The 13,931-nt window shown below is 48.1% G+C and overlaps 1 protein-coding gene across 1 annotated transcript in view; it reads left to right on the top strand.

The window, feature by feature from the left end:
• The window catches only part of LOC114790843 (contactin-associated protein-like 5), a 44,720-nt gene extending 40,378 nt beyond the window's left edge, over positions 1 to 4,342 (top strand). The window contains exon 24 of the mRNA XM_028981239.1: positions 144 to 4,342. Coding sequence (XP_028837072.1) covers positions 144 to 361 — 218 coding nt within the window. The 3' untranslated portion in view covers positions 362 to 4,342. The remainder of the gene's footprint in view (positions 1 to 143) is intronic.
• The last annotated feature ends 9,589 nt before the right edge of the window (positions 4,343 to 13,931 follow it).

Genomic DNA, 13,931 nt, shown 5'->3' with positions numbered 1-13,931 from the left:
GCCTTTTGCCCTCTGTTGTATTTTTGTACCGCTCTCTCTTGTCCTCCTACGGCAAATATTTATTTTGGTCAAACCTGTCTCTGTCCCTGGACCTTTCATCATTCGCTCCTTTTCTCTCCCTCTCTCTCTCTTCTCCTCTGAAGGCCTCGTTGCAGCTGTTGTCCTGGTCACCCTCTGCATGGTGGCAGTGATGACTCGTTTCCTGTACCGGCACCGGCATGAGCGTTCCCAGCAGATGGCCCCTGTCAAAGAGAAGGATCAGCCGCCGCTGCCATCGCGTCTGGAGCACGGCTTCCACGCCGAGCTGGACTTGCGCACGGCGGTCGCCGCCCGGGACAGTAGGAAGGAATATTTCATATGACAGCCAGCTGAGTGACCCTCAACCACCTGTTCTCCTTAAAAAAAAAAAAAAAAAAAGATATATTTAATATACAGAGATCCAGGCCCTATCAGGGGAGGGAGATAAGAGGGGAGGGAACCTGGGTGGTGCCCTTGTTTTCCCTCCACTGCTCTCCCGTCACTGGACGTGGAGAAATGCTGGCCACTTCTCCCTGGCTCATGTTCCCCTGCAGGACAGCAGCTAGGACCAGAACTGTGGGGAGGACGCGCTGCTCTTCAGATGCAAGCTTCCTCAATGCCGAAGCAAATACATCAACAATGTGAAAGAAAGAACTAGTGTATAGTGTAATCAAAGAGGCAGCATCTGCGTTGGCCAGGACCGAGACAGAATGGAAAAGTGCTGGATTTACATCATTTTGCATATCAGACGGACCTGCGATGACCTCATGAACCTGTCACGGTTCCACTGGGATGCGTTCATAATGGCCGGCAGATAGGCAGAATTAACATTCCCCTGTAGCCTCTGTGTGATGTCAGACAGTTTCCGCGATTGCATCATGGGCTGGAAAGATGCAAATAATCCCACGTCTAGAACCGAAGGGGCCGTCGTCAGAAAGCTCCGCACGGCTCTCATGTTAATTCGACCTCTTGTGCAGAATTCACTAAGCAGAATATTTTGTTTTTTTTACTGAGCAGCATTTGCCCAACGCAGGGTAAAGTGGCTTCCAAACAAAAGTCGACCTGTGCACCCCTAACCACGCTGCACATTTGTCTGGCTGTGTGTGCGAGCTCAGAAGGGTGGATTATACACGCTTGCACCAACCTGCCTTAGTTTTTTTGGCCGCAGAACCAGGGGTTGGGGGGGGCGGGGGGGTCGAAGCGAGACAATAGCATTACCTGCGCTCACCTGTGGATTCTGGAAGAGATAACCGCAGATTAATGACTCCAAAGCATCTGCCAATGCCAGGCCTAAACATCTAAAGCGCATCTGTTCCCTTCCCCTGGCAATACAACCTTTCAAATCCTACTCAAGTGGAGCGCTGCCAAGGACGCCGCGCACCTCTCAGAAAGGCCCCGTCTCGCGGTTCCGTGCAGGTTGGGTTTTTTTTTTTTTCCGTTCCACTTTTCAGTTTGCTTTGGCTTTGCAGTCGATTGTTTCGCTCATGCATTCCGCATCTGGCGCGCGCTTGTCTGCAGTGACACGGAACAATAGGGGGGATCACACAGCCGCTGTAAGCCACTCTCCCAAAAGCAGCTTACCGTTTAGCGCACGTAACAAACCCACGAGGTGATAGATGCATACTAAGCGGGGAATTTTTATTTCTTCTCACATGTGTGTGCATCTGTAGCTCAGAGGGTCAGGAACCTGCGGTGCTCTGTAGATGCCACAAGACAGGTGATGAGCTTAAATGCACAGGACACACACACACACACACAACATATTCATGTGTATGTGTGTGTGTGTGTGTATATACACACAGCAAATCACTGCAGCGAGGTAAGAAGTGCTGGAACGTGAATACCGGGGTGGCGGGCTGACTGGGATGCGGTGCGATTTTCACAGATGCCACGCACCGCGGCGAGACCGTCGCTCACTCTCCAGGAGGGCACTGCGGCGCCTGATTTTCTCAGAGCGCCGCTCAGATATTAATGAGAGTCCACTTTTCCCTTAAGCCCTGTGGGGAATGTTCTCCTCTCGAAAATGCAGATCCGAGGAGGTAAAAGGCAGGGCCAAGGAAGTGTCAGGCCAGCTCACATCCACTAATTGTGTTATATACCGTCGCTTGCTGTGTAATTATCCAGTACTGCTGTGCTGCACTTCCAGCATTAAAAGGCTGATTAGCATAAAGTTACACTAAGTGCAATCATATCACTAAGTCATTTTGATTCGGTGAAGTATTTCTTATTTTAGTACATTATAGTATGATAATGGGGTATCTGCAGTAGTGTGCAATGCACATAGTAGTTTGAACTTTTTTTTTAGTTAAAGGTTTCATATTATCAGAAGTTAGTGCCTCATTCTGCCTTCAGAATCAAACAGCTCCTCCCCGTGCCGGGTGCTGTGGTGGGTACATGGGTGATGGCACCTCAGATGAATCACCCCGGACTTGTCAGCCTGTCTGAGCCTCTGTAACGGCGGCCGTTGAGGAGGTCTGAAGCGCAGTGTGGCACCTTTGCCCAGTTCACCGCGCCAGCCGTTACTGTCAGTCTCCAGCCCATCATGGCAGACACCAGCTGCTGTGTGATGGTAATCTGCTTATGATCTATGTAAATGCCATGTGGTGATGTCAGAGCAATGCGGGGAGCTGAAGCCTCGTCGCCAGAGGCGCGGGGCTGAATCCAATTTAGCCAGGAATCCATCTCACGTCTGGATAAGCGTCACTCATAGCGCCGGAACTGAGATATTTCCCTCCTTCATTTCCAAGGCAGAGCACGTTTTTTGATGAATCTGGGCTCCCCACTAATAATATTTTCTTATCAGATGTTAGCGTTAAAGGTACCAGGGATAATTTCCTGCGTAATCAAAAAAAAAAAAAAAAAAGAGCTGGCGGGTATAAAATAGATGATGTCACGTTTTGAGCAAATAACAAAAGAAATGGGCATCATGATTTTTCTTTTTAATATAACGTTCTAGTGATGCTATGAAGTAAGGGCAATTTAAAGTGCTACATTAAATATTCATGAAGTAAGGGACTCTAGGGTAGACATGATTGATTTGAGGCAGGGTCTTGTCTTGTTAGTGGCTTAGTGTTGTTGTATCACTGGTGTCTCAGTTTGACCAGAACATGATGTGTGTCTCCACATCTCCCCGTCTCTGTTGCTGTACTGTGCGGTGCTCTGCTCTGCCAATCTGCAGAGAAAAATAAAAAATGTCTGTTTCCACCCGGGTACACGTAGCACTAGGTCACACTCATTAAATAAAGAAAGAAAACGGAAAACAAAAACACGTGTAGGTGTGCGGTATAAAATGCACAATGTCAGAAATTCCGCAAGAGCCAATGAGAAACAATGAACACAAAGTTACATAAGATTATTAATCATGTTTTCTTTATTATTAATGCCAAAGGGCTGATTCAGATGATGTGCTGCTGTGAAATACCTGTCACATGGTACTGTGTGTTTTAAAATATTTTCATCCAGACACACGTGAAAAAGAAAAAAAAAGACACCATAAATGTGTTGCCTTGTATTTGCGACTGTGAAAGATGCGTCATCTGAATCGGCGATAAAACCCCTTCACTGTCCATCTCATTCTTTCTGGATAGGATGTATTTTGTATCCATGTCATATGTCTGACAAGAAGTTAGCAAAATTGTGTTCTTTTATTTGAATGCATTTATTATTCAAAAGTAGCATTGGAAAATAAAGTATACATTCATTTTGACAGAACTCTTCATAGACCAGGATGCAAATGACATGTATTGCTGTGTATAAAAAAGCATGCATTTCTACCCACGTGGGTGTGCAACTACGATACATTTGAACCTAAATCAAAGTACAATAGCACACAGGGTGTACGCATTAATCATATCATATATACAAATATGATATTTATGTTACAGTTGTTACCGATACCCGGGTGCAAATTGCATTTGCCAAGAAAAATAAAGGTAAATCAGTGCACACAGCAGCATACAGCAATGAGCAAAATGACCAAGCATCCAGTGTAAATTGCATACAGCAAGTGCTCCTTTATTAATAGGGAAATATATATATATATGATACCACAATCTGTCTGGCTTTAGGTTCTTGGCAATCATGTCCGGCTAGCTTATGGTGTTTGAACCTGAGATGAAAAGAAGACTGATTCTTTATCTGGATGTATTTTTCAAAGTGCATTATCTCTTTTAATGTGATATCGAACCTCACAGACTTTATTCAATTTAAACAGTTATTTAAAAAAAAAAAACATCTTTTATTTTGGGTTTGTTTTTATATGGCTAGAATTGTACAGTTGTACTGTAAATATATGTATATTTAATAAAGAGAGATGACATTTTTACAGTGTGTACTGTGCCTGTGTGGCCTCTCATTTGTCCTCGTACACATCACACAGAGACCCTTCTAATAAATGACCATTTATGAATAGTTAATTAAAGGATGTGACCAAGTTGATACAGTAATGTGAGCCCTTGAGGAGGAAACGTCCTGAACTCTCAATAACACGGTTTGCCCAGCAGGGATAGAACATGGCCACTGAGTGGAGAGCTGCCCATTGGGGTGTAGGGTATCTTTAGAAACCTATTTGTTGCTTTCATGCCACTGTAATCATTAGGGTGGAAAAATAGTGGATTTTTAAATGAACTCAAGCAGCCCACAGCAGGAAGCTCAGTGTGCATCGTCTCAACAGCATTCTGTATTAGTGAGAACCTGTCATGCAAACATGGACTAAGCTTCAAACAATGAGTATTTACTTCAACAGTTTATTCACACAGGTGGCCGTGTCCCTGGCGGAACTGGGACTGCGGGCTCATTAAATTGTGCCGTTTGATCCACGTTCACTGACATGCAGTGATTTTAGCTGAGCTAATGGCTGCTTCCGCTGCACAGCATCACAAACTTGCTGCCAAATTAAAAAGGGATACACAACAGGACAGGAAACGGGAAGAAGGCAGCATCCTCAGGTGCAGCCGCGTTCCCTGCATGGATTTTGGCCATTGATTTGCACACAGTCTAAATAAAACAAACAGACAAATAAATAAGTAAGCCGAGAAGAAGAAAAAAAAGAGGACGAAGAAAAAGAAAGTCCGTCTCTCTCATCTGCTGGGCGGTGTTGTGGGTGGGTGGAGAATTACAGAGGTGTTGCGCTTTGATGGTGCGGGGGTATGAGCAGTCGAAAGTGCAAGCTCTGCACAAGAACCGATGACACACAGCGGGAGGGCATGAGAGCTGCAGTCCACCTCAAAATAATTTCTCTCTGATCCTGTCAGGATTGCCTGCAGCTGGGCTCCACACCGGAACCCAATCCTGACGCCCCATAAATGCCGGAAGTTTCCGCCCGTTCGGGTGCTGTCATTTTCGTGAACTCTATGCACGAACTTGACCTTGTTTAGTTTTATGTGTTTTGAGTTCTGGCAATCGCCACACGCCTACGGGTTTGTTTCAGTTCTTGATTTATGTTAAACTGTTTTTGGCCATCGCGCCATTGTTTATTTGTATTTCTTTGAGTTTGTTTATTTGTTGTATAATAAAACCCCCTTCCCAGTATGTCAAACCTCTGCGCTTCCTTCCCCCGTAAGTCCGTAGTCGTGACAGAATGCCAGCGACCCCCCCAAAAGCGCAGAGGTAAAAAGCAGAGGAGAAGAAACGCCGCGAAGGACGCAGCCCGGCGCGGCGAACGCGGACGCCAGGGGAGAGACGCGCCGCCCGTTCTGGTGGAGCGTTTTCTCCCCGAGAAGCCGTGGTACGCGGCGCCGCGTGATGACGTCACCACCGGGAAACTCCGCGAAACCCGGAAGCGACAACGTCGGCGGGTGAGTGGGCGGAGCGAGGACGTTGGCGTCGGCAGCAGCGAGGAAGTGACGTGGGCAGCGAGCGCAGTAGATGCGACCCCCACGATCTTCGGCATGTCGAGCCAAGAACTCTGCGCTCTGCTGGCAAGGCTCCCCGTGGACTGGGACGACACGGACGACGACGAGAGCACGGGAGACGAGAGTTGGGCTCCGCCCATCGCGCCAGTCTGCGATCGTCGCAAGGTCCGTGGGGACCCACGTCACTTCCAGGGGGGTGAGAAGCGGCAACAACAACGGCGGCGTTCCTCCAGCGAGGAGGTGGGCAGCCTCCAGCCCGAATGGCCAGAGTACTGCCCATGGGAGCTTATCGCGCCATGGGTCCAGGATGTCCGCAGGGTGGACGACCCTCGGAGTCACCGGTGGGAGGACACGGATGACGAAAGCGATGATGACGTGGATTTTCGGTGGGCGGTCGTTGCCGGGATGGCTCCGCCCAGCGTGCGCGTCCGAGATCATCGCGGCGTCCGTGATGACCCATGTGACTTCCGGGGGTACGAGGTGGACACGGACGACGACCAGGATGACGCCGTTTGGGCAGTCGGTGCCGGGATGGCTCCGCCCATCGCGCCCATCCAGGATCGTCACGAGGTCCGTGGAAACCCACGTCCCTCCCAGCAGTGTGAGGAAAGCTGGTGGAAGAGGGCGACGGGAGGTCGCCAGCCAGCAACTGCGCTGCCGGGACTGCCTCGCAGGGAATCCTCCATTCCTGCTCCAGTCGCCGACCCGCCTTCCCTCTGCCCGGACGTTCCCCAGCGAAATGGCAGCGCAGCACCAGCGCCCACACCTGCTGGAGAAGACGTCCACCCCCCTCCACACCACACACCTACCACCATCTCCAGCGACGTGCCCAGCCCCGTGTGGGACAGCCCAATTGTCCCGGGACCCTTCAGTGGGGCAGCAGACACTGATAAGACCACCACCATCCTATCGTGTCTGCTTGGGTCAGCATGGGGCTGGAGCGCAGCCCTCTGGCAGCAGGGAGAGACAGACAGCAGTTTTCGGGACTTCCAGCAGAGACTGAGGGCGGAGTTTGATCGGCCAGAGCCTGAGCCAGGGATCGAACTCTGCCCCTCCACCACATCCAGCGCCAGTCAGGATCCGGGGCAAGAAGACCAAGCACTGGCGGGCGACGAGAAAGTCGCGCCTCCCGAGATCCTGGCTGTGCCCCCTGAGGAGGTCCCGGAGTGCTCAGAGAGGGAACTAGACGACCCTCTCTTCTGTCTGTCTCTGTCTGTGTGTGTGTGTGCGTGGCATATGTGTCCGTATGTCGCCCCCACTTCCCCTCTTTGTGTCCACCAGATGGTGACCCAGCAGCAGAGCCGAACCCCAGGGAGGGAGTTCCCAACCTGACTGCACCGGTCCAAGGCGAGGTGGACGAGCCCCAAGGTACCCCTAAGTCCAGCCGGGGGGGGTGCTCCCCCAAAGAATTTTTTGGGGGGGTGCAGTTCGGGTTGGGGACTCCTCCTGAGGGGAGGGGAGGTGGGGAAGCGATGGAGCTGGGTCCTCCGGTAGCCAGTGAGGAGGGCGGGCCAGGCATGGGCCTGCGTCTGCCTCCAGAGGGGTGGAGCGCCATAGAGCCCCCGGGTAGGCATGAGGACCCAGCTGGGACAGACAGGAAGAGGGCCTGCTTGTCCCAACGGACGCAGAAGGGGCTAGCCGGATGGTCTGGCAATGCCCCCCCCTTGGCACCAGGGCCGTGCAGCGAGAGGGGCTGCATAGTCCCAGAAGGCACCAGCCTGGGGTGCCTGGAACAGTCGCCGGAGGCTCTGGGACAATCTCCCTGCGCGGTGCAGGGGGTGACACAAGACGTGTCAGAGGGGACATGTGGAGACAGGGCCCACACGTACCCAGATGGATCGGCCCTGATTATTGTGTGCAGGTACGGGAGTCCGGGGCCGCCATGCGGGACCACGCCGGGGAGCCAGGCCGAGGGTCCGGGGCCGCCATGCGGGACCACGCCGGGGAGCCAGGCCGAGGGTCCGGGGCCGCCATGCGGGACCACGCCGGGGAGCCAGGCCGAGGGTCCGGGGCCGCCAAGCGGGACCACGCCGGGGAGCCAGGCCGAGGGTCCGGGGCCGCCAAGCGGGACCACGCCGGGGAGCCAGGCCGAGGGTCCGGGGCCGCCAAGCGGGACCACGCCGGAGAGCCAGCCCGAGGGACCGGGGCCGCCACGCCTGACCACGCCGGGGAGCCAGCCCGAGGGACCGGGGCCGCCACGCCTGACCACGCCGGGGAGCCAGCCCGAGGGACCGGGGCCGCCACGCCTGACCACGCCGGGGAGCCAGCCCGAGGGACCGGGGCCGCCACGCCTGACCACGCCGGGGAGCCAGCCCGAGGGACCGGGGCCGCCACGCCTGACCACGCCGGGGAGCCAGCCCGAGGGACCGGGTCCTCCAAGGGGAGGATACAGCAGGGCAGGAGCCCTGTGGTTGCCGCCGCCCGCCCCGCCGCCTCCACTGATGGTACTGTTGGGGCTCCGAGGACGTAGCCCTTGGAGGGGGGGCTCTGTCAGGATTGCCTGCAGCTGGGCTCCACACCGGAACCCAATCCTGACGCCCCATAAATGCTGGAAGTTTCCGCCCGTTCGGGGTCGCTGGCATTTTCGTGAACTCTATGCACGAACTTGACCTTGTTTAGTTTTATGTGTTTTGAGTTCTGGCAATCGCCACACGCCTATGGGTTTGTTTCAGTTCTTGATTTATGTTAAACTGTTTTTGGCCATCGCGCCATTGTTTATTTGTATTTCTTTGAGTTTGTTTATTTGTTGTATAATAAAACCCCCTTCCCAGTATGTCAAACCTCTGCGCTTCCTTCCCCCGTAAGTCCGTAGTCGTGACAGATCCCTTTCTCGCTCTATTACTTTTTCAAGCCCTCACGACAGATTACATAAAGCTTACAGTCTTTTGAAATATAGACCTTTATAAAACAAATAAAAAAAAAAAAACGAACTGTGATATGAGCACTCATCTTCACGGATTTCAAATATTTTCCATAATCTTTCATTATTGCTTGCTTTGTCTACATCGACCAGCTATATACATTATGCTGAACCATAAATTGCTGATCATAACCATTATCATAACACTGATCATAAATCACCAAACACTGACATGACTGAATAACTGATTATGTCTCATTACGGTGGCATCTGGCAGCGTGCGGGAAAGACTAGGCAGCAGGTGAACATTTTGACCTTGAAGATGATGTGTTGGAAGCAGAAATAATGGGAAATTATTATAGAAAACATAGGAAATTGAGCAACAAGGGCTGAATTGTGAAGACTAAATGTCTGGATCATAGCATCTGCAGTTCTTGTTTCCAGTCTGTAGTGGTTGGAACCTAACCAATGTGATCCAAGGAAAAAGAACCAGAGCATTTACATTTACATTTATGGCATTTATCAGACACCTTTATCCAGAGCAACTTACAATCAGTAATTACAGGGACAGTCCCCCCCTGGAGCAACTTAGGGTTAAGTGTCTTGCTCAGGGACACAATGGTAGTAAGTGGGATTTGAACCTGGGTCTTCTGGTTCATAGGCGAGTGTGTTACCCACTAGGCTACTACCACCCTATAAGGTGCATAAGGTCATGGGTGACTAAGGTTCATTTACAGGTCTGGTGTAGTCCAGGCCTTGGGTCAGGGCTGATTTTGACTTATTGTCATATTGTTGTGGATGTATGATGTATGTATTTATGTGTGGTTTTGTCAATTTTAGGGAAAAGCACCCTGTTCTGATAAAAGCACCATGGAAAACAGAATGTTTGGTGTGTTCTCAAGCCAAGCATTCTTTTATTAGGATGAATATTCATACATGCATTCATAATGTGGCCAATCTATAAAATATCACCTCAGGTCTTCCTATAGCTCCACTGGGTGGCACACGGTGCACCTAAGAGCTAGAGCAAGACCAAGAGCAATTAAAAATGTAAAGGTTTGCTATGGTAATGTACAATGAATAACTAAAGGGCGGGGTGGGTGGGTGGGAATGACGTGTGTGCTGTAAAGTTATACTGTTACAGGGTAGCTGGCATCAGAGAAATCCATTAGTGTACAGTTCGCGGAATCATATTCGCCAAACCCTTTCCGTGTTCTTCCGCGTACAGTCCCATGCTAATTGCACAGACTGATTAGCACATGAGAGCGACATTAAGATGTCATTCGGGCTGCCAGCACACAAGCACGGCATAGAATGGGCAGGTCTGCTCATTATGCGGAAAAGGGGACGTGATTGGAGGGAGGGGAGGGCGAATGAGCAGAGCAACAGATAAAGATGACAAAGCGCAATCAGGAAGTGTTGTTTTACCTCCCAGTGCTGAACCGTCTTCAGCTCGCAAGGGCAAGTCGTTCCAGATTGATTCTCAAGCCTACATATTTACCGTGTTCACTCTATTCTGTCACATGTACAGCCGTAGACATGAAAAAAAAAAATCCTTGTTCCTTGTTTGGCATCATAGGGTGCCACGGTGATTTATATATGTCCCACATACAGCTTAAAATATAAAAAAGAAATGCTAGAAGAGCACATTTATGAAAAATGGTCCCGTAGAGCCATTTGTAGCTTTTCATTGAGGCTGGGAGGCAGCGTGGAGTTTTGGGGGGGAGTGAGTGACAGCGGGGGGCAGATGATGGAGATGATTGGGAGATCATACATCAGCGGGCCGGCACTTTCCTGTTTGCAGTCCTGAGCGATGGAGTGCGCCGATCCCCAGCCCTGCCTGCACCTCTGGTGAGTTATTAATGAAATTACCTGCTGTAGGCCGCTGCCGCTAGAATTAAAAGTTGACGTGCGGTTCTTCAGGTCCTCATTATAGCTTTTTTTTCCCACTAGAAAGTGCTTTGAGTGCTTGAATATAGTTCTTGAATGTTGGAGGCAAAGGGCTCAGTACAGTCGTGACATGTTTAATGGTTTGGGCTAAAAGAATCAAGATGTAATTGAGGTCTGCAGCCCTGTCAGAGTCACAGCATGGTTCTACATAGCACTGCTCCGCATGAATCGTTATCTTTGCAAAATATTTTTTGCTTTTTATTACCCAATTTAATAATCAGAATACCTTGAATTATTTTAGATGTACTCTTAAAACTCGACAGTTGCATGACAGCTATAAGTGCCAGAATTTCAGAACATTAATGTATGGAATATGGTGGCATCTTATTGTATTATTGTTTGTTATTGAACATGGTAAACACTCAGTTCTGACCCAAGACATTATAAAATGTCTTGAAATCATAAAAATAAAAACACTGGATAACACATATACAAATAATAATACACGAAACCTTTAATTTTGTAATGACACAGAGTGAAATATGTTACGTTTGTGAAAGCACACGGTGCACACAATAAAATGTGTCCTCTGCATTTAACCCAACCTTCCAATTACATTTACTTTACATTTTACACTTATGGCATTTGGCAGACGCTCTTATTCAGAGCGAATTACATTCGTGTTACCATAAATTAAGTAATCAGTTCTGGTTCACTAGGACCCCAACTATGAAAACAAATCATACGCACACAGTGTCTCCCTTCACACAGCGATACGGGCGCAATACCAGAACCCAGAGCTCTAATGCAGGTACACTTAAATAAGAAAGATGTAGGGTTATAGTAGCCTAGTGGGTAACACACTCGTCTATGAACCAGATGCTCTGGACAAAAATGTGAATGTGAGGTCCAGGCGGTGTGGCCTGCAATAAGTGCTCCGGGAACCATAGTCAGGTGTGCCTGGTCATCCTGGGACCCACTGTTAGAGATTGAATACTATTGTGTCATACATCCTGCCACATATTGTAATGGCTGCAACACCAAAACTACTGTTGTAATTCCTGTTGCTGACTCCTGGCTCACTTGAATGCAAAATATAAAAGAGGAGACTGGAGGAAGAGAAAAAAGCTGTTGCCTTTACAGTAGTTCTGTAATTGTACCGGTATTTATGGAGAATGTGAGGTGAACATGCGAAGTGTGATTCAACGTAAAATGAAATCATAGTCACACTGGGAAACCTTAAACTGAAGGCTTTATCCACAGAATAAACAGCAGGAGTTGAGATGATTGTTGTGGAATTCCCACAGAGATGGGACTGTAACACTGCAGGGAACAGTGGAGGAATGACGTGATTCCATGTTTCCGGTAAGACATTATGATTTAATAATTAAAATGACCTGTGGCGCTGTTTATCAGATCGACCTAGAGTTGAGTTAGCTTTCATATACAAACAGTAACATCAACCATAATCAAACTCCATTTCTTCAAAAAAACATTCACATGATGCATGGGCATGGGGATTAGGGATCACAGAAATGTCACCTGTTACTACTAACTCACTCAACCACTTACTAACTCACTTCCATTAACACTTATTCAACCTAGAGACAATCATGCCTTTGGTCTGCAACTGGAGAACATGGGGAAAACCCATGGCAACACAGGGAGAGCATGCAAACTCTGCATACAATGCCTGAGTTGGGATTTGAACTCACTATCTTGGTGGTGTGAGGCAGGCTTGTACATTTTTTAGTTTGCATTTTAAAAGATTCACTAAATTAATTGTTTGACATCAGACAGCCATGTTAACAGAAAAGGTGGAACAGAATGGTCAGAAGAAAGGTCTCTCTGTTATCTTGGTACAGTTAAGTGGTGAACAGGCCATCTGGTCATGGCTATGCTGGATGGATAATCACACACACACACACACACACACACACACACACACACACCTTTTTTTCTTATCTTCTCCACCTCAGTGGTAAAAAAAGATGCCCTGACTCACTACTTCTAGAGAACCCTCATCACAGCAGACAAATAAAGGACTGTTGAGCTACATGTTGAGCTCTGACAGCAGGAAAATGTGGCCACATTTTCTTTTACAGCCCATTATGCTTCAGATATTTACTGGCTGATCCTGAGATTTTACTGGCTATCTGGCTCAGGTGATTAATGTTCTTCCACTAGTACATTATACTATTATGCTATTAATACACACAACAGTCCAGTGGAATGCATGAGATGTCCAGATTCTGCTGATGTACAGCATTATGATGACATCAGCATACTTTAAAGATAAAGTGAAGTGTTTGTCAAGGGATTGAAGTGAAGTAAAGTGATTGACACAGCAGCACAGCACACAGTGCACACAGTGAAATGTGTCCTCTTTGCTCAGTGGCACCTCAGTGGCACCTTGGCAGATTGGGATTCGAACCGGCAACCTTCTGATTAACCTTCCTTAACAGCTAGGCCACCACTGCCCCACAAATGGATAGTGAAGACAGCAGAGAGCATCATCAACAGAGTTTAAAATGGAATTGAAAATGGATATTATCCCTTTTCTTTCTTTATGTTATTATTATTAGTATTATTGTTATTATTATTATTTATAATAATACAAGTCCCATGCTTAGTGCCATTTTGAAACTAGTGCTCATTAAATGTGTCAAACACTGTGCAACAAAATGTATATGGAATGAAAAGGTGTTTGTCAGCAATGTAGACCCACACTTAACATTTCAGCTTGTGTTTCATTCTCTGGCAAAAGTTATAGACAATATAGACAAAAATGTTGTTTTTTTCCCATCTCAAACTAGCTCTAATAAGGTTTTAAATATATCCATACATATATACTGGTTCCTGTCACACATTTACATATCACAGAACAGAACGTCTTCTGTCCTTGACAGAGGTATGAAATTTCCAAGGCTTCTTCTAGTTTAATAAGGTTTAATTCGATTCTTATTTAATTGAGGGCTTGCAGACTTTTTCAGAAAGGGTGAGAAAAGTTTTTCCTTAAATGGCATCAGTTCAAGCACATTTAAAAAAAAAACTGAGCATATGGTGACTTTTGCATCCTTCCAGAATGCCTAAGTAAGCCAAGCTGATAAAAATAAGACAATAACCTGATGTCAGTGATATGAGGGAGAAACATCTGTCTCTATGTTTTTACGCCTCGGTGTGCAGTTAAAAAAACGGGCCGCAATTCGTTTATGTGATCAGTAACAATATGAGATGCTGGAGACACCTCCTCTCTTCAGAACTCCAATTTAAGCAGGCGGGGGGGGAGAGACACTTCAGCCTCATGTGAC

The sequence above is a fragment of the Denticeps clupeoides genome, chromosome 5 (assembly GCF_900700375.1).
Source record: "Denticeps clupeoides chromosome 5, fDenClu1.1, whole genome shotgun sequence".
NCBI lineage: Eukaryota > Metazoa > Chordata > Actinopteri > Clupeiformes > Denticipitidae > Denticeps > Denticeps clupeoides.
The sequence above is the reverse complement of the archived record's forward strand: the minus strand, read 5'-3'. Positions and strand labels throughout refer to the sequence as shown.